The sequence below is a fragment of the Telmatherina bonti genome (assembly GCF_933228915.1).
Source record: "Telmatherina bonti genome assembly, chromosome: 3".
NCBI lineage: Eukaryota > Metazoa > Chordata > Actinopteri > Atheriniformes > Telmatherinidae > Telmatherina > Telmatherina bonti.
This window is the reverse complement of record NC_136621.1, coordinates 29,554,143-29,579,206: the sequence shown is the minus strand read 5'-3', so window position 1 is coordinate 29,579,206 and position 25,064 is coordinate 29,554,143. Positions and strand designations below refer to the sequence as shown.

The 25,064-nt window shown below is 41.0% G+C and overlaps 1 protein-coding gene across 1 annotated transcript in view; it reads left to right on the top strand.

Annotated features, from left to right (window-relative positions):
- The window catches only part of cntln (centlein, centrosomal protein), a gene marked incomplete at its 5' end in the record, with an annotated part of 93,378 nt that extends 79,495 nt beyond the window's left edge, over window positions 1-13,883 (top strand). The window contains 2 exons of the mRNA XM_079265145.1: window positions 2,730-2,807; window positions 13,732-13,883. Of these exons, the coding sequence (XP_079121271.1) occupies window positions 2,730-2,807; window positions 13,732-13,842 (189 nt within the window). The 3' untranslated portion in view covers window positions 13,843-13,883. The remainder of the gene's footprint in view (window positions 1-2,729; window positions 2,808-13,731) is intronic.
- Window positions 13,884-25,064: the final 11,181 nt, after the last annotated feature.

The window sequence follows — 25,064 nt, the reverse complement described above, 5'->3', positions numbered from 1 at the left end:
GAGAGGGATTATTGTAAATAATGCTTTTACACTTCACATTTAACTGTGTTTGTGGAAACTTTTTTAATTTTTGCAAGAACTCATTAACATGCATTACCTGTCACACTCTGGGCCCTTCCTTTAAATCCAATGAGAAAATGTGTCTTAACTTTAAAATAAAAGAATAAACTAAACTTCCAAACTTTATTCAAATCTTTTATTTTATTTTTGTACATAGTTTGTCTGGTTTTATAATGTCATCTAATTTGAGGATGGGCATAAGGTCGTCTGGGTGTCTTAATAGTGCACCATGTCAAGTGTGTTTATTTATTCACTTGTTTCTGTGATTTAGGTTTCAAAGGTATGCTCCAATTTTTTTTTTCCTCCAAGAAAACTATTTTTCCCCTTTTTGTCTTTTAAATTTGCAGACCTTCCCTATCAAAACCATGTGTAAAAGTTGTGAGCACTTGGGTGCACTGGCACTTTATTTAGAGGTCAATGATTTTTTTTTTTCCAGACTTATTTAAGTTGAATATTTCCTGATGGTGGTTATATTTTGGAGGGATTTTGGGTAGGAACTGATATTCTCATGTGATGATCTTTTCCAAAGACTATATAATTTCTATTATTTTGTATTAATTAGGATTAGTCTTAATTTGTTAAATTGCTGCAGAAAATTAAACATTTCCTAAAAGGTTTTTTATTAAATAGAAATCAAATTTTTATTAACTTTTTATTTATTCACGTCCATACTTGAACACTTATCTGCCATGATAACAGCTAGATACACACAAAGAAAGTTTCTAAGTTTGCTGAAAAATATACACCCTATTGATATTTTCTCATTTGTATCCTACTGCTCACAATTATTTGCCTCTGTTCATCCGTTGTGGGCAACAGAGCACTAGAAAGGCCTGAGCAGCTCTAGACTCCCTGGACAACTTGTTGTGGAGCTAATGATCCAGTTGTAATAAGGCTATAATTGCCAGACCAGTTCGTTTTGCACCCTAACGTAAGATAAAGGGTCAGTTGTTTGTTATATCTACCAAGGGTGGACAAGCACACTTACCCGTACAGACACACAGCTTTTCACAAACCATGCTCACTTGTGTTTTGAGAGATTTCAATGCAACTGCTCTGTCTTAGTTTACTTTTTAACTGTACACTTGCTCCTATCTTGCTCTTTGAAACATTACCTAATAATGCAATCCAGCAGTTGTATTATCAACAAAGATCGTAGAGGGATGATCATATAGAAACGGCACGATTTGAACAATTGCGCATTTATGGCTGGAATGCAAAAGCTGTAACCAGCCAGCATCATGTGTTGGCAACGACAGACGGGTTTTACTGTTTTACTACGATCAGCTTTGGCAACTCACATTTATTAATAGGCTTTAGTATTTTTTTTTCTTTTTCTTTTTATGACATTGTTTAAGTCCCCTGATGTATTTATTCAAGTGCCAGTCCTTTTCTAGAATTATATAACGGACTGTCCTGTACATAAAGTTTAAGTATTATTATTATTGTTATTATTATTAGGAACATGATTATATGCTTTATTTTCCATTATTCACTCATCACACAAAGCTATCACGCAGATAGCAAAAAATGTTTTGAGCCTTCAAAATAGCACTCCACAAAGCACTGGATGACATCATGATGGGGCTGCATTTATCTTTTGTGTAATTTCAGTAATCTGGTCCACCTAGACTTTTATTAAGGTTCACTTTGTACAGGGATAAACCAGCCTATGAGATGCAGCTTGTTCAGTGCTAAACAATTAATCCTATTGGGTATCTCATGGAGAAAATTCAAGGCAAACTGCTGCGGTATCTACCAGTCTCAGATTTATAGAGTTATCCAGATTGGCACCAAGGTTTCATGGATTCTTCCTTTGCCTTTCCCCCAGCTTAATTAAATGAAGTATTTTACATAAACTTGCTGACAGACAGCCAAACTGCGCTCAAGACTTACCACTGACATGGTGGAGGAGTGATATTAGACTTTGGCCCGGTCTTAATTCCTTCCATTAACCCTGCGTCCAGTTAGCAGAGGTCTTTCAGAGATCAGGCAATAGTGGTCATATAGCCTTATAAGAGAGTGTTATGTAAAGTCCACACAAGCCTGTTTGCAGACTTCTGACATTGCACAGCCACCTGAAATCTCATGCTTTTGCCTTTAAGGTCCACCATTCTGTAGGTGCAGAAACATTTGGATTCAGACACACACATGCCCTCCTGCCCTTCTTGTGTCCCCAGGAGGCATTAAAAGGCTCGTCACATAATTTCAAGTGGCAACGCTTTGGGTTTGCAGGGAAGAGGTTATACATAAATGCTGAGGTGTACATGGCCATGCGGTTGCTCTTCACCCTGTTCATTAGCAGTAACAAGGCTACCTCTCTTTAAGCTCTTCACAGAAGAGTAGTATGCAAAGGTGCACTGGCATGCCCTGCCACTGAGTCTCTAGAGAGCCTCCTCAAGGTCGTGGCTGGTGTGATGCTACATTTCTGCCCTGGAGCAGCAAACTCAAAGAGGCCAGTTTAAAAATAATGCGGCATGTCCCCTCTGGAAACAACATACCACGATGCTCACTGGCTTCTTAGTTTTGTCATCCACATGTAAAATTGCTAATATTGTATATTAGGATTTTTTTCTATAACTTTATAATGATGCTCTGTCCTTGTGTTTTTTTTTCTTCTTTTTTTTAATCTATCATTGAAATAGAGTGCTGTGTGTTTGCTGTTGTAGTTTCAGAAAACAAGTTGCACAGAAAGTTCCAGAGACCAAGAGTGGATGGACCACTTCAATCTCATCCTCCAACAGAAGGTGAGGCTCACCAAGCTGCAATTATATAACATCTTTACTCATGTCCAATGTTAGGGTTTTTTTTTTTTTTTACAAGTGGAACTGCAATGCTTCATATAATTTAAAAAAAAAAAAGAAATTTGCCTGACGCTCCACTTAAAATAGGGTAGGTAATCTTGCTCAGAGACTTTTTTTTTTTTTTTTTTTAAGGGTGAAATGGGCCCTCGTCCTGATAGTAGTCTGTACATTTTATAATCATGAACAATAAGAAATATAGTTGGACCCCTCAGTTTACTGTGAATCTGTAAAAACTCAAATCAAAATGTTCAGGCCAAATTGAAGTTGTTCATTTCTTATACTTTGTATGTTTCTTCTCCCGGCTCCCCTTTTCCCCGTCCTGCATCACACACTCTGCATGTAAATAGCAGGGTGTGAAAATTCCTGGATCCAAATGGTGATCTGGATCACCACCAAAATTAAACCTGTTCTTCCTTTTCACATTTCCAACAACTCCTGAAAATTTATTTAAAATCCGTCCATAACATTTTGAGTTATCTTGAACACAAACAGTTAAACGCCAGTAAAAACATTGACCTCCTTGGCAGAGGTAAGAAAAAAGCATTGAATCACGCCAGGAGAAAAACCAGAGGGGGAGGAGCAAGACAAGGACCAAGACAGGGCACTACTTTCACATCTTGCTAGCACCCTAACATTACCTACCGCTAACCCTAACCCTTACATGAAGCAGAATGTCAGTGACAAGGAGAAAGCCGTTATTGCAGCAGTACTAAGTGTTCAGGCATCTGGACTTATTTTAAGGCATAAAATAAGATGTTTAAAAAAAAATTTTTTTAAATGGCTGTTTTAGTCACTAAAGAATTTTCTTTAAATAGTTTAGTTTATTTGTCATTATTACTTGATTTTAGGATTATTGATTATGAAAGGATTAAACAACAAGATGCTGTGCATTACACTCTTTTAATGCACGGCACAGAGTCTAGAACACCACAATGCATAGCATGAAATGTATTAAAACCATATAATGCACAAATCTGAGTTGTTTAATCTGCTAATACCAGGCTCCCAAACAGTAAACATTTTATAACAAACATTTATTTCTTTTTTCACAAAACTTGCTAAATATGCTAAAGTATATTAACTTTTTATGTTGACCTCCATGTACTCTTAATGCCAAACAACTGTTGTCAAGCTACAGCACTTTTCTTGCATTGACCTGTCAATTGCCAGCTGATCCGAACCAGTTGATTAACTCGTCGCTATGGTGACGCTCATATCTAAGTTATATAACAGAGATTTAACTTGCCGAACTACGTGTATATACAAAAATAATACATGCCAGTTGGCATTGAAAAAAATACTGACTATGTTATAAGTCCTCTTATTGACCCTAAATAAATATTATATTCAAGTTTTTGGGGTTTTTTTTTAAAAAACATTATATATTGTTTCTTTGCTTATTTGTTTGTTTGTTTGTTTTTTTCCACTGAAGAAATGTGTAATTTTTCCAGCCTTATTTCAAAGTGCTTACCTTTCTGTACATGCAAGCCCAGCGGGGAAACAGGGCATCATGTAACGCAAATACAGTAAATCGAGGAGAAATTTTTAGTTCCCACCCAAATGATCCTGCTTCAGGCTGAAAATACAACGATGCAAAAGATTAAACAAAGAAAGGCATGTACATCTTCACTGTTGGAACCTTTGTGTGCACACAGCCACTCATCTGTGAGTGCTCTGCTGGAGCTTTGCTCGAGCACTGTCAACGTCTGCTCGCTGTGATACGTGTATGATTGAGAGTGTCGAGTGTGTGTGTGTGTGTGTGTGTGTCTTGTCTGTGTTCATGTCAGCAGCTGCTGCAGGCACTCATGCGTCGCCTCCGCACCACGACACACACCAGACACTGTTCTCTTCTTCCCCAGATCTTCTTCTGACCTTTCCACCTTCCTCTCCCCCTCCCACACTAACACACACACACACACACACACACACACACACACACACACACACACACACACACACACACACCACTCCACTGAATCCATGTTTTTCCCTTCTAGCTGGACAGCTCTCACTCCCTGCTCTGTCTCTCTTTGCCGTCCTCCTCTGTCCCGCATTCCTCTCTTTCTCTCCCTCTCTCTCTGGCTCAGACCCCGAGGCAGCTTGTTAGTGGGGAACTAAATATTGATTTGGCGGGCCTGTCGATGCCGGGAGAATGAGCTAGTGTCCACCAGAGACCTCGGCACCGGCAGCCTGCTATCGACGTTTTCCGTGGGCAGAACAGGGGAGGTGGGGTGGGGTGGGGGGGGGGGGGTTGCTGAAGCTGGTGTGCAGAGTGGAGGAGGAGAAGAGCAGAGTATGACAAGGCTGAGACTTGCCCCCAGGTCCCTGTGGGGACCGCTGGGACCACCGCAGTCATCCCCCCTTCACTGAATCAGACTTTTTCTTTCCCCTTTCAAGTCCATCTTGTTCTGTTTTTTATTTATTTATATACATTTTCTCCTCTCTGGCTTGTGTTTTCCTCTCACTCTTTATTTTTCTGAAATCATATTGTCACATCAAGTGGACGCTGAGCCTTATCTCTACCTGTCATTTTTCATCGTTTTTTAGAGGATGGTGCGACTTCTCACAATCACAAGAGGTCAGAGGAAGTCTCTGAAGGTCTTTTTGATGGTTATTCAGCCAGATTTCCAAATGTAATATTTTTAAGACCACTAAGAGGATGTGAATGTGCCACGTGTAGGCTGATGCTTGCAAAGCCATTTTTTTCTTCTTCTTAGTAAACTCAGACACTTCAAGGAGTTTCACATCATAACCTTTAGTTTCTCTACACTCTTCAGAGCTTATGAAAGGCTCACCAAGCAGAACATCTATGAGGTGTAATGGCCCGGCCTGTCACCCTGACTGTGACACTAATAACACTCTTTCCTAATAGTGATATGAACATAGTGAGAGCTGCACTCACACACACTTGTTCAGATAAAAAGACACAGAGACAAAAATAGACCCACTGAAAGGAAAGATGAGAGAGATCCATGTCCTTAACTGGCTGGTCTGTCACTGAAAGAGGATGGGGATATGTCCATCTATGTGTGTGCGTGCGCTGGGGAATGTGTACATATTTGTGTGTGTGCATGTGCACACTCACGACAGCCTCATCTTGTCACTGTCAGTGCCTAATGGAGCTGCCAGTGGGACAGCACTTTATTATCTCAGTGGCCCTGTCAATAGCAAACCCATCACTCACTCTGTGTGTCTGTATGTGTGTGTGTGTGTGTGTGTGTGTGTGTGTGTGTGGTTGCAAATCTGAAGAGTTCCAGAGAGGTGCCTGCGTGTATCTGTGGGCTATTGTTCACAATCACTGTCATGCACTGCCACATGTCAACATAACAAGAAAGAGAGGGCAATAACAGAAAAGTGGATGTTGCAGATGTAGAGATGCGATTGTGTGGGTGCTGGTTTACTGCTCCCTTCATGCCAGAGAAGTGCCATAGATTTCTGGAGCCTCCCTTCACTGCTTTCCCGCATGTCCACTCAAAACGAAATGAAACATTGCATTCATTTCCTCTACTCTCACCTCCACTGGCGAGTTAATGAAATTAAACCCTATGCCTCTCTGGAGAGAGCCACCATAAGCAGCACTCCATACCAAAGATCAAGGGACAATGCTACCTAATAACCATGAGCAGGCCAGCGGGTGTACTGTGTGGTTCCTCTACAACCTAGCATCATGAATAAGGCCAGCAGTGAAGATGGAGTGTCCATGTGAGCCATGGGATTCGGGCACCGGTCCGGGGAAGCATTGATTTAATTGCCTTTGGTTTATTTGTGGAGTCCTAATTATTGACTGGAGGTAGAATTTAATGGGCCAAGTCTTTATGAAGACAGGGAAATGACTGGCTTCTGCTGCTGGCCAATAATGAACAAGACGAGTTAGTGTACATGCACACAACACACGCGTTCCCTCAAGATAATTTTTCAGACTCATTTTGTACACATACCTATCTCAAGCCTCATGACAGCATAATAACATTTAAAAAGTCATTGACTGTTGATTCCTTTATGAGAGGACAGTGGTTTGCTTTACTGGTGTGGGAGGGCGCTGAGGGCTTGCTAATATTTACTTCACAATCACACCCAGGGGAGACGTACAAGCATCACTTCTTATCAGCCTCCAAGCTATAACAAGCAGGTGAACATTACATTAGGAGAGTGGTGGAGACGGGCCAGACTGATCTGGACCGGTCTTGTTATAAAACATGAAAAGCATCCATGGGGGGTGTCCAGGATTATTATGAATCCTATGTTTTTAAACCCTTTTCAAACTTTAGGGAGCTGTTTTTCCTGTTGCTCATTTCTACAGTAGTGATCAGCATTGGTGAAAGTTACTAATGACCTTCTTATGGCCTCAGACAAAGGACTTGTGTCCGTACTTATCTTGCTTGATCTTAGTGCTGCATTTGATACAGTCGATCATAACATTCTGTTACAAAGACTAGAACAGGTGATTGGAATTACAGGTACAGCGTTAAGCTGGTTTAAATCATATTTATCTGATAGACTTCAGTTTGTTCATGTAAATGACAAGTCCTCCTCCCAAACTACAGTAAGTCATGGAGTTCCTCAAGGTTCTGTACTTGGACCAATACTCTTCACGCTATATATGCTCCCTTTAGGCAAAATTATTAGACAGCATGGAATAAAATTTCATTGTTATGCAGATGATACTCAACTATACTTATCCTTTAAACCAGATGAAACAAATCAGCCCAATAGGCTACAAAATTGTCTCATAGACATAAAGACTTGGATGTCTAGAAATTTTCTCCTCTTAAACTCAGATAAGACTGAAGTAATTCTCGTTGGATCTGAAAAACTCAGAGCTAAATTTTCCGGTTTTGTAATGAACCTGGGTGGCATTACTTTAGCTTCCAGTGCTACAGTGAGAAACCTTGGAGTAATATTTTACCCTGACCTGTCCTTTGGTCCACATATTAAGCAGGTTACTAAAACAGCCTTCTTTCATTTACGTAATATAGCCAAAATTAGGGACATTCTGTCTCGGAGTGATGCAGAAAAACTGGTTCACGCTTTTGTTACTTCGAGACTAGATTACTGTAACTCTCTATTACTGGGCTGTCCTAAATATGCCCTGAAAAGCCTTCAGCTGATCCAGAATTCTGCAGCCAGAGTCCTGACCAGAACCAGCATGAGAGATCATATTTCTCCAGTTTTAGCCTCTCTTCATTGGCTGCCTGTTGAATCTAGAATAGAATTTAAAATCCTTCTCCTTACATATAAAGCCCTCCACAACCAGGCACCACTATATATCAAAGACCTCATTGTTCCTTATATACCAAGCAGAGTACTTCGTTCGCAGACTGCAGGCTTACTTGTGGTTCCTAGAGTCTCAAAGAGCCGAGCAGGAGGCAGAGCCTTTGGTTATCAGGCCTCTCTCTTATGGAATAAGCTCCCAGTTAGTGTTAGGGAAGCAGACACCCTCCCCACCTTTAAGACTAGGCTGAAGACTTATCTTTTTGATAAGTCCTATAGCTAGGGATGGTTAGCATCCCTTAGTTATGCTGCTATAGGTTTAGACTGCTGAGGGACATTTCCTGATACACTGAGCTTCTTTCTTTTTCTCTTTATCTCTTTCTTTTACCCCCCCCCCCCCCCCCCCATAACAGTGTTGCATCATTAATATGTATGTCTCCTGTCTCAGCAGGTCTCCCTGGCCGGGAGTAGCAGTTCCTGTTGTCTGTTGTCTTTCTGTCCTCTTCCCCCCACACAGCAGAGGCAGATGGCTGCCTGTCCTGAGCCGGGTTCTGCCGGAGGTTTCCTTCCTGTTAAAAGGGAGTTTTTTCCTTCCCACTGTTGCCAGTGTGCTTGCTCAGGATGGGACCTAATAACCATGAGCAGGCCAGCGGGTGTACTGTGTGGTTCCTCTACAACCTAGCATCATGAATAAGGCCAGCAGTGAAGATGGAGTGTCCATGTGAGCCATGGGATTCGGGCACCGGTCCGGGGAAGCATTGATTTAATTGCCTTTGGTTTATTTGTGGAGTCCTAATTATTAGTTGGACTCAACTCAATCTGTTGGTTTCCTTATATAGGCTGTTATGAATTGGCCTTCATTATGTTTTCCCCTCTGTCTGTAAAGCGTCTTGAGATGGCATTGCCGTGATTTGACGCTATATAAATAAAGTTGAATTGAATTGAATTGAATCAGTGTTAGATAGCAGCCTGTAATCCTGTCACTTCTAGTCACCGTATCGGTCTTTCCATGGGATCTTACAGCATTAACTTGTGGTTTTTGACACAACAGCGACTGTGTTTCCTTACAGTTCTAATGTGTGGAGAAACTTTCCTGTTGTTGGTGCTGTGAGGGTGAGGGGTAGCGAATGGTGGTGTGTGGCTCATTATACTGCTGTAATGACAAGGAACAGCTCCGAGTCCCACACTTCTCTCTGAAGGAAAGTGACTAATTAAGCCTCATTTAATGATTGAGCTAATTAAATCAGCCACTCTGTTTTATCTCTGTAAAAATGTTTTTATGTGTGTGGAGGGGACTCAAAGTGAGCCTTTGTGTTGTAAATGTGTCACTGGATCGGTAGTGGGGACTGAGTAGAGGGGATTCTCCAGAGAGAAGTGCGTCAAGTTTGTGTTAATATCAGAGAGCAGTGAAACTTTTTTACATTTCAAATAAATTCAAACAGATTTAGCTTGTTTCTTTTGTTTGTTTTTGTCTGGGGGGGCAATGAGTATGCCAGAGTTTTTATGTTCTTGTTGTGTAAAGGAGGAGAGGTTAACAGATAGTTTATTATAGCCAAATCATGCTGTTATTATGTACGTATGCTTATATATACACCCTGTATTATATATTTTATTTATATTTCTAGTTTTTGAGAAGTTTGATTGCACCTAAATTAGCCATAACTTACAAATGTTGAAGGTCTATTAGAGTTTATATCTTTTATTTTGACATTTGTCTGCCAGTCGAACCACCGTGTACATGAGGGCGTCTCCGTCTTGCTACATTACCTTGGCCAGTGAGCCATACTGTTAAGTTGGTATGTTCTCTATTGCTGAATTCTACCTAAAGGTTGCATCTCTTTTGTATGGATATCACCTTTCTATATTTATACTCGTATCATGGCTGAATCACCTCATTTTCTCACCTAATGAGTAGGAGCCTGAAACAAAGACCCGGTGCTTTTTTTGTGTTTAATCTTGAGTGTATTTAGGTCAGATCCCTAACAAATGCATGTTGCACATTGAAATGATGTTTCCAAACAACGTATCAAGAAAATGAGAGATTTTTAATTACAGTATTTGTGGCCCCAGGTGTCCAATTCCCTTTCATATCAGTCCCTGGTGGCCTAAAGGGGAGAAAAAGAGAGGGATCTGTGCTGCAGGGGAAGGTAATTACAAAGAAGAGCAAGAGAATAGGCTTGTCTGTGCTTTTGTGATTTTCTTACCTGAGCCCCTCTTTGCTAATGTGACATATTCATTATTGGAGATAATCAAATGCAAGACTTTTTAGTAGGGTGCCTTTGTGCTTTTTTTAAATCTACTTATCATGCTGTTGTTGTTGTTATTCCCCAGTTTAATAAATTTGATTTTCAAACAAAAGTGAGAGGATCAAAGATCAAAGAACTGTTCTCCTCCCTTTGTGATAAAACTAGTGAAACCACCTTTCCTTTACCTTGACTAGTGGCCTAGATTGTAGATCACTCACCAACAAGGGACAAATATACACTCTTAGGCACTTTAATACACTCTTAATGTACAAGTTAGTCTGTACAACTCTCATGGTCATCATCTAACCTAAACTCTGGTTTATTATTTTATTCACTTGGTAACTGTATAAAAGTTTTGTTATTAGATTTTCACATTTACACTCATGTAACACTTTCAAAGGAGAGAAATGCCCAGAATCAGAGTCACTGTATGGTCATAAGTGGAATGAAGTTAGAGCTGAGCGTTAACATCTTCTTATTTGTTGACTTGTGAATGACAGTATTTATAAATTAAATGCAGATATGCCTTTTCCGATGTCTTACAGGCACGTGATTTCCCCTCCCTCCCCATTTAGGCATCCACCTGCCTGACACAATGGCTCCAACAACTTACTAATTGGGCCCTTGGAAGTAATTGTGTCAAATTGGTCTGGGGGGAAGACAAAAGAGATGAAATGATTGATCTTTTATGTAAGGAAGAAAAATGAAGAAAAAAAGACAAAGTTCTTGTGTGTAATGCCACTATCACACAATGGTCTCTGGAGTGCAGTAACTTTGAGCTGCTGCTTGCCTTCAGGTGTGCCCCAGGCCAGAGGATTCTGGTGTCATTTAATTGGCTCATAAAAACACCTTTTGCTTGCAGCCCCTGTTCTTGTCTTCGCACACAAACACACATACTGGTACAGTATATATATATATATATATATATATATATATATATATATATATATATATATATAATAAACTTGAGGAAAAGGTCTGCTCTGCAGGGCCTGTTGAATAGTAATGGATGGTAAGTTAGTATGGCTTAATGCTACAGTAGCTGTTTTTTGTGTTGCCAAAGGGGACAGGGTCTCCTGTGAAACAGTAGTTGTGTTGCTCAGCGCTAGTTCTGGTGATGGTTCTGCCAAAGGGGACAGGGGCCCAGTTAAATCAGCTGTAGCATATTATTAGTGCCAATTCTTAACACGGCCTTAAGCAGCCCAGGGGATCCCATAGAGCAGCTGCAGAAGAGCTAACCTCCAACCATCCTGCAGGATATCAGTCCCCAGTCAATGTGGCAGTTAGATAAAAGAAGTTGATGGTCATGTCTGTCCTGTTTGTGAGCATATGGACAATGTTGATGGCAAATCATAGGAGAATAATCAAATATTGAAAACAAATAAAATACCTGGAACCCACAGCACCAACAATGTCTTAGACTTAATTAAAAGCAGAATAGTAACTTATCAAGGTTCACAAAGATTTGAAAGAGATCCTGTAGCTACATATGTTAATTGTAGTTTTGGTTTGCATTGCACATTAGTGCAGTTACAATATTGTTTCTTATCCTTAGTCTCTCATACAAGAATCTGAGGGTTGAAATGGCCCTTACGAAGCTCAAACTCCCTGATTAGTGTTCAAATGGAGGCCTCTGCTCTGTGTTTGTTCTCTTTATGTCCCTAAAAACTTGAAATGGATTTTTCTTTAATATAGTAAATATATTGTGAAGCTTGAGCTTACATGTTAGGTTTATCTAGATCATGTTTACCTGTTAATGTTGTTTACACATATCCCCTTATCAGGACTTTTAATGATCCAGTCTCCCACTCTGCTGTCCCACAGAGCCCTGTGTTGTGGCTGTGTCTCTATTTTAGTGGGTTTGTTTGCATAGTTAGTGGCTCTAAGTGCAATTAGCTGATTAGAAAATGTGTGTAAGTGTGTGTGTGTGTGTGCGCCTATGTAAGTGTGTATGTGAGACAGAGAGTGAATCTTCCCTGGAGGACAGAGTCAGAGGAAGATGTCTCAGCAGTTACTTCGGTGTAGTGGTTCTCTGAGGAATAGCGCCGTGTTTTTGAAGCATCCAGTGCTTCTGGAGTCGACTTCCTGCTGCACACATAACAGCAGTATACATTCGCACACACTTTGGCACACACTTAGCAACACACGGAAACCTTGTGTTCCCTGTTCCTGTTGCCTTTAATGAAGAAAAGAAAGTGTCAGGGGGCAGAAGGACTATATACGTTATGTGGGAGCAAGTTTCTAAAACTCACATAATCTTTGTGTTTTTTATTTTTTAAATGGATTGATTATAGTTTCAAAGTATAAAACCTATAGATCTAACTCAAGATATCCACTCCTGTAACCCTACATCACCAAATACAATGTGACTGAGGAACTTTATTTTATTTTTCAAATCCAAATATTAAATTAAATTATTTAATTAAAAAAATTAAAATATTTCGTGAAGTATATTGCATCATTTTGCAGTTTTTCTTGATAATAACATATAAATTGTTGCCTGTGCTTAATGGTTATAAAATCTTTGTGTTAATTTACAGTAAAAACAAAATTAGCCAGAGCTCAGAAAAGAGACCTGTACTCTTTGTATTTACTGATGTACTGTTTCCATAGCAACAACGTGCATATTTAAGAAGTTCTTTCATGATTGAATCTTGTTAGCATGTAAGATTTAATGTCCATCAATTTAAGGCTTTCAGTCTTCCCAGGACTGTAACCATCCACTTATTCACACAACAAACAGTCCTGCAAATTTCCCAGCGACACCAGTTTTGCACTTCCATTTTACAGTGGTGGACTTAAGCTTCCAGGGAAAGTGTGGAGTGTGTCATCAACTCCAAAAAGCAGTGGATGCAGTTTTTCTGTAGCAAACGGATAGATTCCATTTTTGTTTTTGTATCCCGTGTTTGTCTCCAGACAGTACTCACATGTTTTATATATACTACGTTTTTGGTACACTATAGTGTTTCCTCCTGTTACTACTTTACTTTTTGACACATTTCCAGTATAAGATTGGAGTCTCAGGCAGATGTTCCACTAAAAAGATGAACAAGAGAAACAGCCATCATATAAATATACAGAAGATTATGTGACACGTGACAAAATGAGAGTATTTCCTTTATATTTCCGTTTCTGTGAATTTGGCTGTGAAACGGCTTCTCTGTTGCCTGCTTTGTCCATTGCTCTGTCAGAATACTCAGCATGGATAGTCCCTCAGAAGTTTCACAAGTCTTCAGGCCCCGTACAGGGTTCTCTTGTTTCACAAAACACCAAACAGGCACCATGAAAAGCTGCCAAGTGTCAAAAATCCTACTTCTTTTTTAATAGAAGTGCATTTGTGTGTTTTCCTCATTTTCTCAAACCCCTTCTTCCCCTCCACACCCTCTTTCTATCTTCCCCCTGCCCTGCAGATCCCCTCTGTCGGCCAGCTAATGGAGGCTGTGCGCGTGAAGATGAAGGAGAGGAAAGTGCTGACAGAAGAGCTGGCCGCACTCGCAACACCAGTCAGCGAAAAAACCTGACTCCCTGGGCTGAGGCTTGGAAAACTGTCATCCTCTTCTTTTTCTCCCTCCCTTCTTCTATCCCTGCCCAGTTCCTACTCAGTGGGAGCTGGGCTGAGCCAAGCTGAGCTGGGGCAGCAGAACCAATATTTGTGAGAAAAGCGCTGTCGACTCACTCTGGGCCACTGGCTCAACGCAGCACCCCGGCTTTTGTAAATGAGCCCTCGACATCTGTGTTAGCACTCACTGCACTATGTCTATCAGACGAGGCCCTTCAGTGCCAAGCTAATTTACAGCGCAGCCACTCTCCTCCACTCACAGTGCAGACCCGAGGTGATAAGGCAAATGCTTACGCCATGTTTAACTTTTTTTTCTCTAAACTTTCTTTTACCTTTCCTGCTAATTCAGTTGACACTTCACAGGCTGCACAAAAGTAAAAGGAAGCACATTTACTTTTAGCAGTTTAAGTCTACTTTGTCACGATCAAATGCTCTGCAAGCACGTATTTTTGAAGGATTTGAACTTTGTCCGTGGATGCATGTGCTCTACGTAGTTTCAGTTGACAATTTATTATATGATTATGTTAGATGTCTGAATGGTTAAAAATATTTGTTTTTATTTGTAAATAAAGAAAATCTTTTTTTTGTCCTATTTTCTTCCTCATAAACTATCGGTATCACTGGTCTAAACGTCCTGTAGTATTTGGTTCGCTCCAGCAGTTCAAAAGGCTGTCGGTCAGTGTGTGATCGTGACTGAGGGAGCTCTGCCGGACAGCGGGGTTCTTACACCTCTCGTATGATTGACAGCTGCCTGTTGGCATGGTTCCTGTCTGTAACAAGTAACCCCCGCTGTTGACATCATTAATAAGAGTCTGGATGCGCGCACACATACGGAGCAGTGGTGCATGAGAGGAGAGCTACTTCCAGTCCCTTTTATCTGTTTCCTTTTTCTTACCTCTCTTATTATTCATTTTGAATATTAAATCATGATCCAGGTCTCCTCTGTCCTTGAGCTGGCATCTTCCACAAGAGACCTTACACTCCTCCTTTCAGATCACTCCTCTTTTTTTTTTTTTCTTTTTTTCATTTTCTTTACCTTTTTTGACTTTGTTTTCCGCTTTATCATTTTCTCCCTTTCTTTTTATTATGTATAATCAACAGTGGTTTGAGGAATCCTCCATTCAGGAATTAAAAAGAAATAATTCCACTTTTTAATCCCCCTCCTTTTTCAAGTATATGCTAATGATGTCGTTTTCCTTTATCTTTTTATAATAAAGGATTAGGCCAGGACTGTCTCTCGCTGCAACTCGGGGACCAATTTAGCTGGGATTCAGGAGAGACAAACCCTCGTGGTTAATTACCATTCATTAACATAGTTTGCATCTTTCCTTCTTCTCCAATACCCAGGAGCCAGCTATTGTCAATATTTGTCCCATATAAATTTCTTCTTCTTTTTTTCCCAGTCACTGTCCTCCAGCGTAACACTGTTAATGACAAACATTAATAACCCGCAGAAATCCGGTGGCACAGTGGGTAAAGAAGCGCAAAACATCAGTGCCACGTAAATTCTCTTGCAGCCCCCACCGCTTGCCGTCTAACAGTCTTTCTCTCTCTCTTCCTTTTAGCATGTAATGCATAGTCAACATATTTGCTCGATGAGCCCCGCCATCCCGCCTCGGCTGACACACTCGTGCTATTTCTGTGACATATTCAAATGCAGGCCCCCTCAGCTGGTTCTCCCTTGGGTTTAATTAACCTGGCCTTGCCTCTGACGCTCCCACAGTGAAGATGTTAAAACGATCTTGAAAAACACCCTTCAACCCCCTCCCTCCTCCATCCATCCCACCTAATACACACACGCTTCTTCCACTAGGTGCCGTGCATGATTCATCTTTTTTTTCTGTTCTTCTGTGTAGGAATTTCACACCATCCCCTCCTTTTCTTCTCTTCCATCTCCCTTGTCTCTCTCCCTTCTTCTCTTGTATAGCTCTCATTAAGAAAGATTTCCTGTGGGAATGACTTTGATCAGAAGCTCCAAATGCGAACTTTTTTCTCCCCCTTTAATTCATTCCAACACAATCAACACAGTGTCATTTTCTCCTTTGTGTTCATCCATTTCTTTCACCCCAACTTTTTCTAAAAATCCACACTTTCCCTTCATTTTTTTTTCTTCTAATCAGCATCCCAGGTTAACTTTGGGGTCAGTCAATAATTTGTGACCCAAAGCTTATGTGTTTTACTTTTCCGTTACCTTTGTGCCGTGTGAGTACGTGCCACTTGGGTGGGGAAGGTGGGTAGTCGGCACAAAGAACAGTAAGAGTGTGAACTGTGAATTTCTTCAACCTCAAACTGATACACAATTAGTCCTTGCAGATTTTGTCAGCCAGCTGTGAAGAGAAGTGAAAACAGCCGCTGGTGATTTCCTTTCCTTCTCTGACACAGTTTCACAGACCATCTACTGCTGCCAATACATCAGCCTGCTTTGATATTTGCAGGCAGACACTTGGCACCGACTTAAATAACAAGGTACTTGTGACATACAGCCAAGTGTGTTTTTGACAAATGTATAATGCAACATGTTTACTGTTTTTATTGTGTTTCCTCCGTGTTTGATCCACGGAGAGGTGGTTCAGTAACAAAAGATAGATGGTGTTTTCAGCATTTCTGTGAATAACAGAAATCTCACCACACTGTATTTCTAGCTAATGGTAATTATTAAAAGTCTGAGGTGCCCTGCTCGGCCCCCCTCGATAGATCCATGTATAATGTTGTTTAAAATTAGATCAGATGGCACCTTGAAAAGAAAAAGGGAATCCGACTGTCCTGATGCACATATGCTATGTATACAACCTCATTGATCTTCGCTTGAACAAGTCCCTTATCCTCCTCTACAGTGCTCCAGACATGAAACGGCAGCAGATTATGGGAGGATGCGGCCCGCCGTGGGAAGCTAGGGAGCAGATAAAAAGCCAAGGCACTCTGGGGAATAAAGCTGTGTTTTGATGCTCCATGATACAGCACGGGCATAGGGTGAGAGATGGGGGAATGTTACAGTATCCATCTATATACACCGTACATATCCTATTGGGCTTCACTCCCTCTTTTTCACTTGCCTTATCCATCGCAACTTAGCGCTTTCCTGAACTTTTATTGTTCTTTGACACTCATGCTGTCTCCATCCCTGTGGACTGTCCTAAGCCTTGCTCATGGCAGCTGTCTCTAAAGCCATGGCCTGAGCTCCAAGGGAGAAAAAAGAAAGGGAGTACAAGTAAGGGGCTGATCTGGTCTCTAATCCATATGTTCTTGAAGTATCGAAGGGAATCACCAGTCCTCAACATTACCTCAGAGAGGAACGACTTTTCGGTGTGACTGTCTGAACTCTCTGGTGTCTGTATGATTAATCTGGGATCTTGTCTCAAGTGATGTAGAAAATACGACTCCAAGATGATACAGGGCGAGACTTGGGTTCTCTGTATGACGTCGTCAGAGGCTTCTTGCTGTAAAGTTTCAGTCTCATGAGTACAGGACTTTTTGTTCACGGGTTCCAGTTTCCATTCATCCACGATACAATTTGGTTTTTTTTTACTTTCAGAATCAAAATAAACTTCGGCAGTATCTGTCTTTATTTGTCTTACCTGTTACTAAATAACCGACCCTTCTTTGTTTTCTGCTCCAGCATATATAATAGCAGTGTAGTCTGGGGTGAATAGCTCCTCAAAGCACCTCTCCACCTTGACTAACTTTTTCCAAGCGCTCATTAGTGGACTGGCTGAAGTTTGGAGGGTATGAACCAGGCTGGCAGATTACCCCCTGTGAAGTAGTACACCTCAGGTAATCACACTAATGAATTCACGCACCCCCACTCATCCCCCCCTTGTTCCTTTCTCTATTCCCCTTCCTTACTTTTTCCCTATCTTCCACAGTGGCGGGCTGGCGCAAGAAGTGCCAAACAACAAAGTGTTTGTTTGCATAATATTAGCACTGCATGCTTGCACACAGTGGCGGGGGCCTGACTGCAGGACTTACTGGAGGCTTCCTGTGAACACAGGTGGAGCAGGGTGAGCATCACTGGGACCAATTAGAGCAGAGTACAGGTACATTAGCATGTTTGAGTGGAGTGGGATGGCATGGGGATTGGTGGACCTTATGAAGCACACACAAAAACATGATTGCAGCCTGGCGTGTGCTAGTTGTTTGTCTCCAGTGACATAACAGACATATGTGTGACAAATGACCCCTGGTCTGCTGTCAGCCTTTTTTTTTTTTGTTTGTGTCTGCAAACCATTGAAAAAAAATCTTGATCAAGATTGAGGTTCTTAAGGGCTTTATTTGTGATTAGATATAAACACAGGCATTTGCTGGTGTTTAAATGTTAATAAAAGAAATTAAGTTAGTTTCATGTGAGTTTTTGCCTCTAAGGTAAATGGAAATGAGGGAGGAATTGTGGAACAACCTGTTTTTTAACATTATTTTTTTAAGAAAGAAAAAAACTTTTCTTCTGAGCAACATTACCTGAAAATGGTAACTTATGAATGAGAGGGAAAGTAAACATTAAGAACCCCAGTGATGTTTTTATTTGTTTGTTTTTTTAGTTGCTTGCTTGTTTGTTATTTCAGTTTATGTGGACTAGGCGTCATTATTCAGATGACCATGTCTGCAAAATGTCACCAGGGGGATTCTTCACCAGATGCTGTGACCACCTTATCTGGCTATCGGAGAAACAGAATTTTACCATTAAGGCTTCAGGTTAGCCTGCGCACAGACATCATGTAAAGTTATTGTTATTATTATTTTTTCAGACTACACCAAGCCCATGATCATAAGAGACTACTTTCATTAGGTCTTAAGGGTTCGTTAAAGTCAAGAAAGGTATTGCTCACTCTTTTCCAGCTGTAATCAAATCAAACATTTAGCTGAGGATATCAACTAGACACATCTGGATAATTTAGGTTTTTTTGGAGATTGCCCTTCAGTCTTTTGTCACTGAAAATGTCAGTTCAACTCTGGCAGATTTGACTGTTTTAATAGCAATTAACAGCAATGGCCTTCCTGTGATCAGACACCCTGCTGAAATCATGAGCCGGCCGAAGGAAGAAGTTCATACAGGGCCATCAAGGCCTAGATCTACCAAACCAGGCAGAACTCCAGGTGCAGACTATGCAAAAGATCCCTGAAACAATTTAGCACATCACAGCAGGATGCAAGATACTGGCAGGCAAAGAATACAAGGAACACCATAGCCATGTAGCCAGCATAGAAACAAACAGACTGGAGACGATGAAGTCACAAAAGGAAACATCTCCCAAGGTGGTGGAGAATGAGAGGTGTAAAATCTCCATCCAGAAGAAGGGAACACTTAAACAACACAATGTAACTCCAAGTCAACCACACTTCTGTGAAATCAAACTGTCCGCTTAGGAAGCAAGATTGATTGACAATCAATTTCACATGCTGTTGTGCAAATGGAATAGACAACAGGTGGAAAGTATAGGCAATTAGCAAGACACACCCAATAAAGGACCAATTCTGCAGGTGTGACCACAGACCACTTCTCAGTTCCGATGCTTTCTGGCTGATGTTTTGGTCACTTTTGAATGCTGGCGGCGCTTCCACTCTAGTGGTAGCATGAGACGGAGTCTACAACCCACACAAGTGGCTCAGGTAGTGCAGCTCATCCAGGATGGCACATCAGTGTGAGCTGTGGCAAGAAGGCTTGCTGTGTCTGTCAGCGTAGTGTCCCGAGCATGGAGGCGCTACTAGGAGACAGGCCAGTACATCAGGAGACATGGAGGAGGCTGTGGGAGGGCAACAACCCAGCAGCAGGACCGCTACCTCCTTCTTTGTGCAGGGAGGAACAGGAGGAGCACTGCCAGAGCCCTGCAAAATGAGCTCCAGCAGGCCACAAATGTGCATGTGTCTGCTCAAACAGTCAGAAACAGACTCCATGAGGGTGGTATGAGGGCATGACGTCCACAGGTGGGGGTTGTACTTACAGCCCAACACCATGCAGGATGTTTGGCATTTGCCAGAGAACACCAAGATTGACAAATTGGCCACTGGCGCCCAGTGCTCTTCACAGATGAAAGCAGGTTCACACTGAGCACATGTGACAGACATGGCAGAGTCTGGAGACGGCGTGGAGGACGTTCTGCTGCCTGCAACATCCTCCAGCATGACCAGTTTGGCAGTGGGTCAGTAATGGTGGGGAAGTATTTAATAAAAAATATTTAATTCATTCAGATCTACAATGTGTTACTTTAGTGTTCCCTTTATTTTTTTTTAACAGTACATATATATACTGTTTATATATATATATATATATATATATATATATATATATATACACACACACACACACTACTCTCAAAAAGTTAGGGATATTTGGCTTTCAGGTGAAATTTATGGAAAATGCAATATGTTCATGCTACAGTGATATAATATCATAAAAGTAAGACATTTAAGTAGAAGGATGCACTACTGATTTCCTCATCTCAAAAAATTCATTCAACACAAAAGGTAACAACAATAGTTACACCACAACAAAAAATTTGAACGTCTCAGTATCTCGTCATGTGCCCTTGAGCATCAATTACAGCTTGACAACGACGTCTCATGCTGTTCACAAGGCAACTTATTTCCTGCTGAGGCATGGCATCCCACTCTTCTTGAAGGACAGCCCTCAGGTCATTGAGGTTCTGGGGTGCAGGGTTTCGAGCCTCTACACGACGGCTCAGCTGATCCCACAGGTTTTCAATGGGATTCAGGTCTGGAGAGAGTGCAGGCCATTCCATTTGAGGTACACCAGTCTCCAACAGCCGTTCCCTGATGATGCGGCCTCGATGAGCAGGAGCATTGTCGTCCATGAAGATGAAATTAGACCTGTGCTGTTCATGTAGGGGCACAATCACTGGATTAATGATGTTATTCAGGTAGTATGGGCTTGTCACTGTACCATTCACAAAGTGTAGGGCAGTTCTGTACCAAGTGGACACCCCTGCCCACACTGTAACACCGCCACCACCAAAAGCTCGCCTGGTGACAACAGTGGCTGATGCATAGCGCTCTCCCTGACGTCTCCAACATCGTTGCCGGCCATCATTTCTGCTCATGAGAACAGCACTGAGGCCCACTGGTTCCTCGTCCAGCGTAAATGCTCCCTGGCCCATGCAAGACGATGATGCCTGTGCCTGGTGGTGTGGTCAGGTACCCGTGCAGGTCGTCTAGCACGCAGACCACGCTGATGGAAACGGTTTCGAATGGTCTGACGTGACACTTGGGTGCCTCTCACCTCTCTTAAACGTGCCTGGAGTTGAGTGGCATTCATCATCCGGTTTCTCAGGGCAGTGTTAACAATGTAGCGGTCATCAGCACGGGATGTGGCCAAAGGACGTCCACTTCTAGGCCTTTCTGTCACTCTTCCAGTCTCTGGATATCTCTGTTGCAACCTGCTGATGACACTCTGTGACACTCCAAGCTCAGTGGCCACTTCTGTCTGAGAACGTCCTGTTTGAAGCATCGCAATGGCAAGGGACTGTTGTTCCATTGTTAGGTGTCGTCTTGGTCTCATGATGTCAAAATGTGAACAGCATGATGAGGACAACTGTTTAAACACCAGCTCTAATTGAACCAGGACATTTATTGGTCAATTCAAGGATCACACACCTGCTGTGATTTTTGCCGTTAAGCTCCTTGTTAGAGAACAGCAACTTGTGCAAAATTTATTGAAACATTTAACAGTTGGACATGTGCATTTAAAAGCTTAGAGAAGATCACATTAAGTTCACCTGTACAGGTTTGAATGCATTTTAGGCTTGTTGTGAAATTTCACCCAAAAGCTGAATATCCCTAACTTTTTGTGAATAGTGTATATATATATATATATATATATATATATATATATATATATATATATATATATACATATATATATATATAAAATATAAAAACTGTGGGACCAAGTAGTTTATCAAAGTGCCTGCTGAGACCACTGAACTGAAAAATGGAGCAAAACAAAAGTGCACTTAGTCAACAAGAGGCATTTTTACTAACTATTTTTTTTCTTCATGTGTTGCCTCATTTGCAAGTCTCATTTCATAGAGAACTCTAGAAACGTACAGCAGTGTTGTCCTAGTGAACATTTATGTTGCTGTATCATTTCTTTACCACCAGGTGGAAGCAAAACATCATCTATTTATTCCCATTTGATGTCCACTAAATCCATTTCAGGGCTTGAGACCTGAACTGGATTAAGAGACAGGGTACATCCTGGACAGATCAACGGTCCTTCACGGGGTCTTAAAAGAGAAGAACAACCACTCACTCTTACCTCTACGGTCTATTTAAAATCACCAATTAACACCCCATACATGTTTTGGGAGTTTAGGAGGAAGCCAGAGGATCCACACATACACAAGGTGAACATAGGCAGAAAGGGGAGAAGAACTGCTTTCAGAAAGACCCCACCAAGGATCAGGGACAGCAGTAACCACCACACCACTATGCAACTCCCAAAGCATCAGTTTGTGATGAGACACACCCAACCTTCATCACATATTTGTGTTTCATTTCAGATCAGTTTTACCAACTGCAATTTTATTTATGATGTAGATCACGACATTTATTCACACAGCACATTACCTGCACCTCGTGCTGCTCAACATATTTTAGAATCTGAATTAAAAATAAAAAATAAAAAAAATGGTTTGTTTCTTTCTTCTTTATAAAGTTTTGACTTAAAACTTATTGTTACAGATCCATCCCCATGGTGGTGGTGTGGGTAAATTGGAGAATTTCATGTGTTACATTAAAATGACACAATTTCGCTTACAACCCTGGGATAGTTTAGTTTTTACTCATAGCCACAATCAGACTGAAAGTTTGTTCCTTCTCTCAGCCTGTGTTCTGCAATTCTCCACATGATGGCGCCACTAACATAGCAAATACTTCTTTCTTTCAGCTCCAGAGATGTTCTGCTGAGGTGAAACATGGCTCAGTATTAGAAGACTGAACAAGACATAACCTGCAGGAGTAGCACAGAAAAGTAACTGAGATAACATGTTAGTCAATGTAAACAGTCTGAACAATAACTAAATAGCTGAATTAATGTTTTATTCAAAATGCTTCTGATGAATGAGCTGATAGATGTGCATGTGTGCTATACAGTACATGATATTTCTGTGTGCAGCTCTTTATATTTCACATAGGTACCAGAAATCAATAGGAATGTCAAAAACGTTATGAAAATTATGTCACCAGGTGTGACTATTTCATTTCACAAAATACAGCCCCTGTGTGATTATTTAGTGATGCTGTGCTTCTGTATTTCCTCTTTTTTTTCCCCCAAGATGTCTTCTGCTGGAAAGAAACCTCTCACAATAGGCAAATCAACAGATTTTGTGGTTGTCTACGTACATCATTTCTTTATTGCAGGTTTTTTCCTATGCATTTTGTTACATTTGAAAAGAAAAGTATTTAGGCTAATTTAATTAATCTACATATTAAAAAAAACCACACAGTCCATAGGATGGTGGTTAGCTCTTTAATCTGAGTCAGGTGTGTTGTTGTGGGTATATGTTGAAAACCTGCAGGGCAGTGGCCCTCATGGGACCAAAGTGAGTAGCTCTGGTCTGTATGATTCCTAATTCACGCTTTGTAAATTTCAAACACAAAAGCATCCACAACTATACTAAACTAATTTTAGGTATATTTCACTGCCTCATTTATTGGACACATTTGATTCAGTGATCTGTTCTGCAGTCCCCCTCTGTTGGTTCTTATTATGGGGTTGCAATAATGACCACATGGCAGGGGTAGACAACAACCGGTCCCCGTGTGCAACAGTCCTACTAATGTTAGGAGTTTCCCTGCTGCAACACAGCTGATTCAAATCAATGTCTAATTTGCAGAGTTTGATATCAAGCTCTGCACAAGTCTGCTAATTGGGTCTGATGTGTGCCAGGTGTGTTGCAGCAGAGAAACTCCTAACATTTGTAGGACTGTGGTACTCGAGGACCGGTGTTGCCTACCCCTGCCATATGGGATGCATCTCTGACCGACTGCCAAGTAGTCCCTTGACTTTAAAGCAGCCAGCTGGTGCCAAGGGGCTGCTAAGCTCACAAATGTGTGCAGGGAACTCCTTGGTGGTGACATTAACAGTGTTCTGCATTTTGATGCAGGTGGTTAATTGTTGTGAACAAATGAGAATCATGATGAGTGCTCTAAGTTGGACCTGAGAACCTGACAAAAGGCTGCATGGTGGTATAAAAATTTCCCCATTACTGAACTCAATCTTAACTGAGGTGCACCATTTCTGTATTGTTGAGTTTAGCTTGTTTTGGTATGTGTCACAGTTTGGTGGAGGTGTGAACCCAAAATGCAGAGACGGGAGCACGAAATGCAGAACTAGATGTTTTATTCAAAAAGGTAACTTAACTGAGGGCAAACAGACACCTGAGGCTAACAGAACTAAACATAATGGATCAGCAATCAGAACAGAAACCAAGAGCTCCAAATACAAACGGAAGCCAAACAAGACACAAGTGTAATGAATAAACTAACGAGACGAGGCGAATCTAACAGAAACAAAGGCTACACAGGAAACAAGACAAGAGGAATAAACAGAAACTTAGAAAACGCATGAAACAAGAAGACAGTATGTGTACTTATACCAGAGAAGGTTTTATACCTTTATGCATGGCTATTACGCAGCAGCAGGCTTTAAAGATTACATAACAGATGGAATTCAGAGGTCAAGTTCATGCTCACATGCGTGATATTCTTATTACTTGCATTGACATAGATAGATAGAAATCAGCATAACCAGTCAGTTTGTCTGCTATCTGTTCTTTATGCTCATTAAAACATGCATTTACTGCTCCATAAAAACTGGAATAAGGGAAACGATACAATCAATGAGAAGAGGCAGTTTAAATGTTTGGGAAAAAACCATGACCAGCAGCATTCTTAGGTGGTGACATGTCCCCACCAGTTCTTTAGATGGTTGATTTTGTTCACGTTACTTTTTTAGAAAGCATACTTTGTCAGTAATGTGTAAAATACTTTCCACCAAACAATATTAAAAAAGGTTCAGTATGACAGCATAGAATGAAATGAACATAATAGAAAATAACAAAGCTTTTTACAGAAAAAGTCAGTGAGTCATGATTATTGTTGACTCATGAAACTCTTGTTTCTCTTGCAGTAGAAAAAAATTATTCAGAGTTCAAATGAGATTTGTGTGCAGTT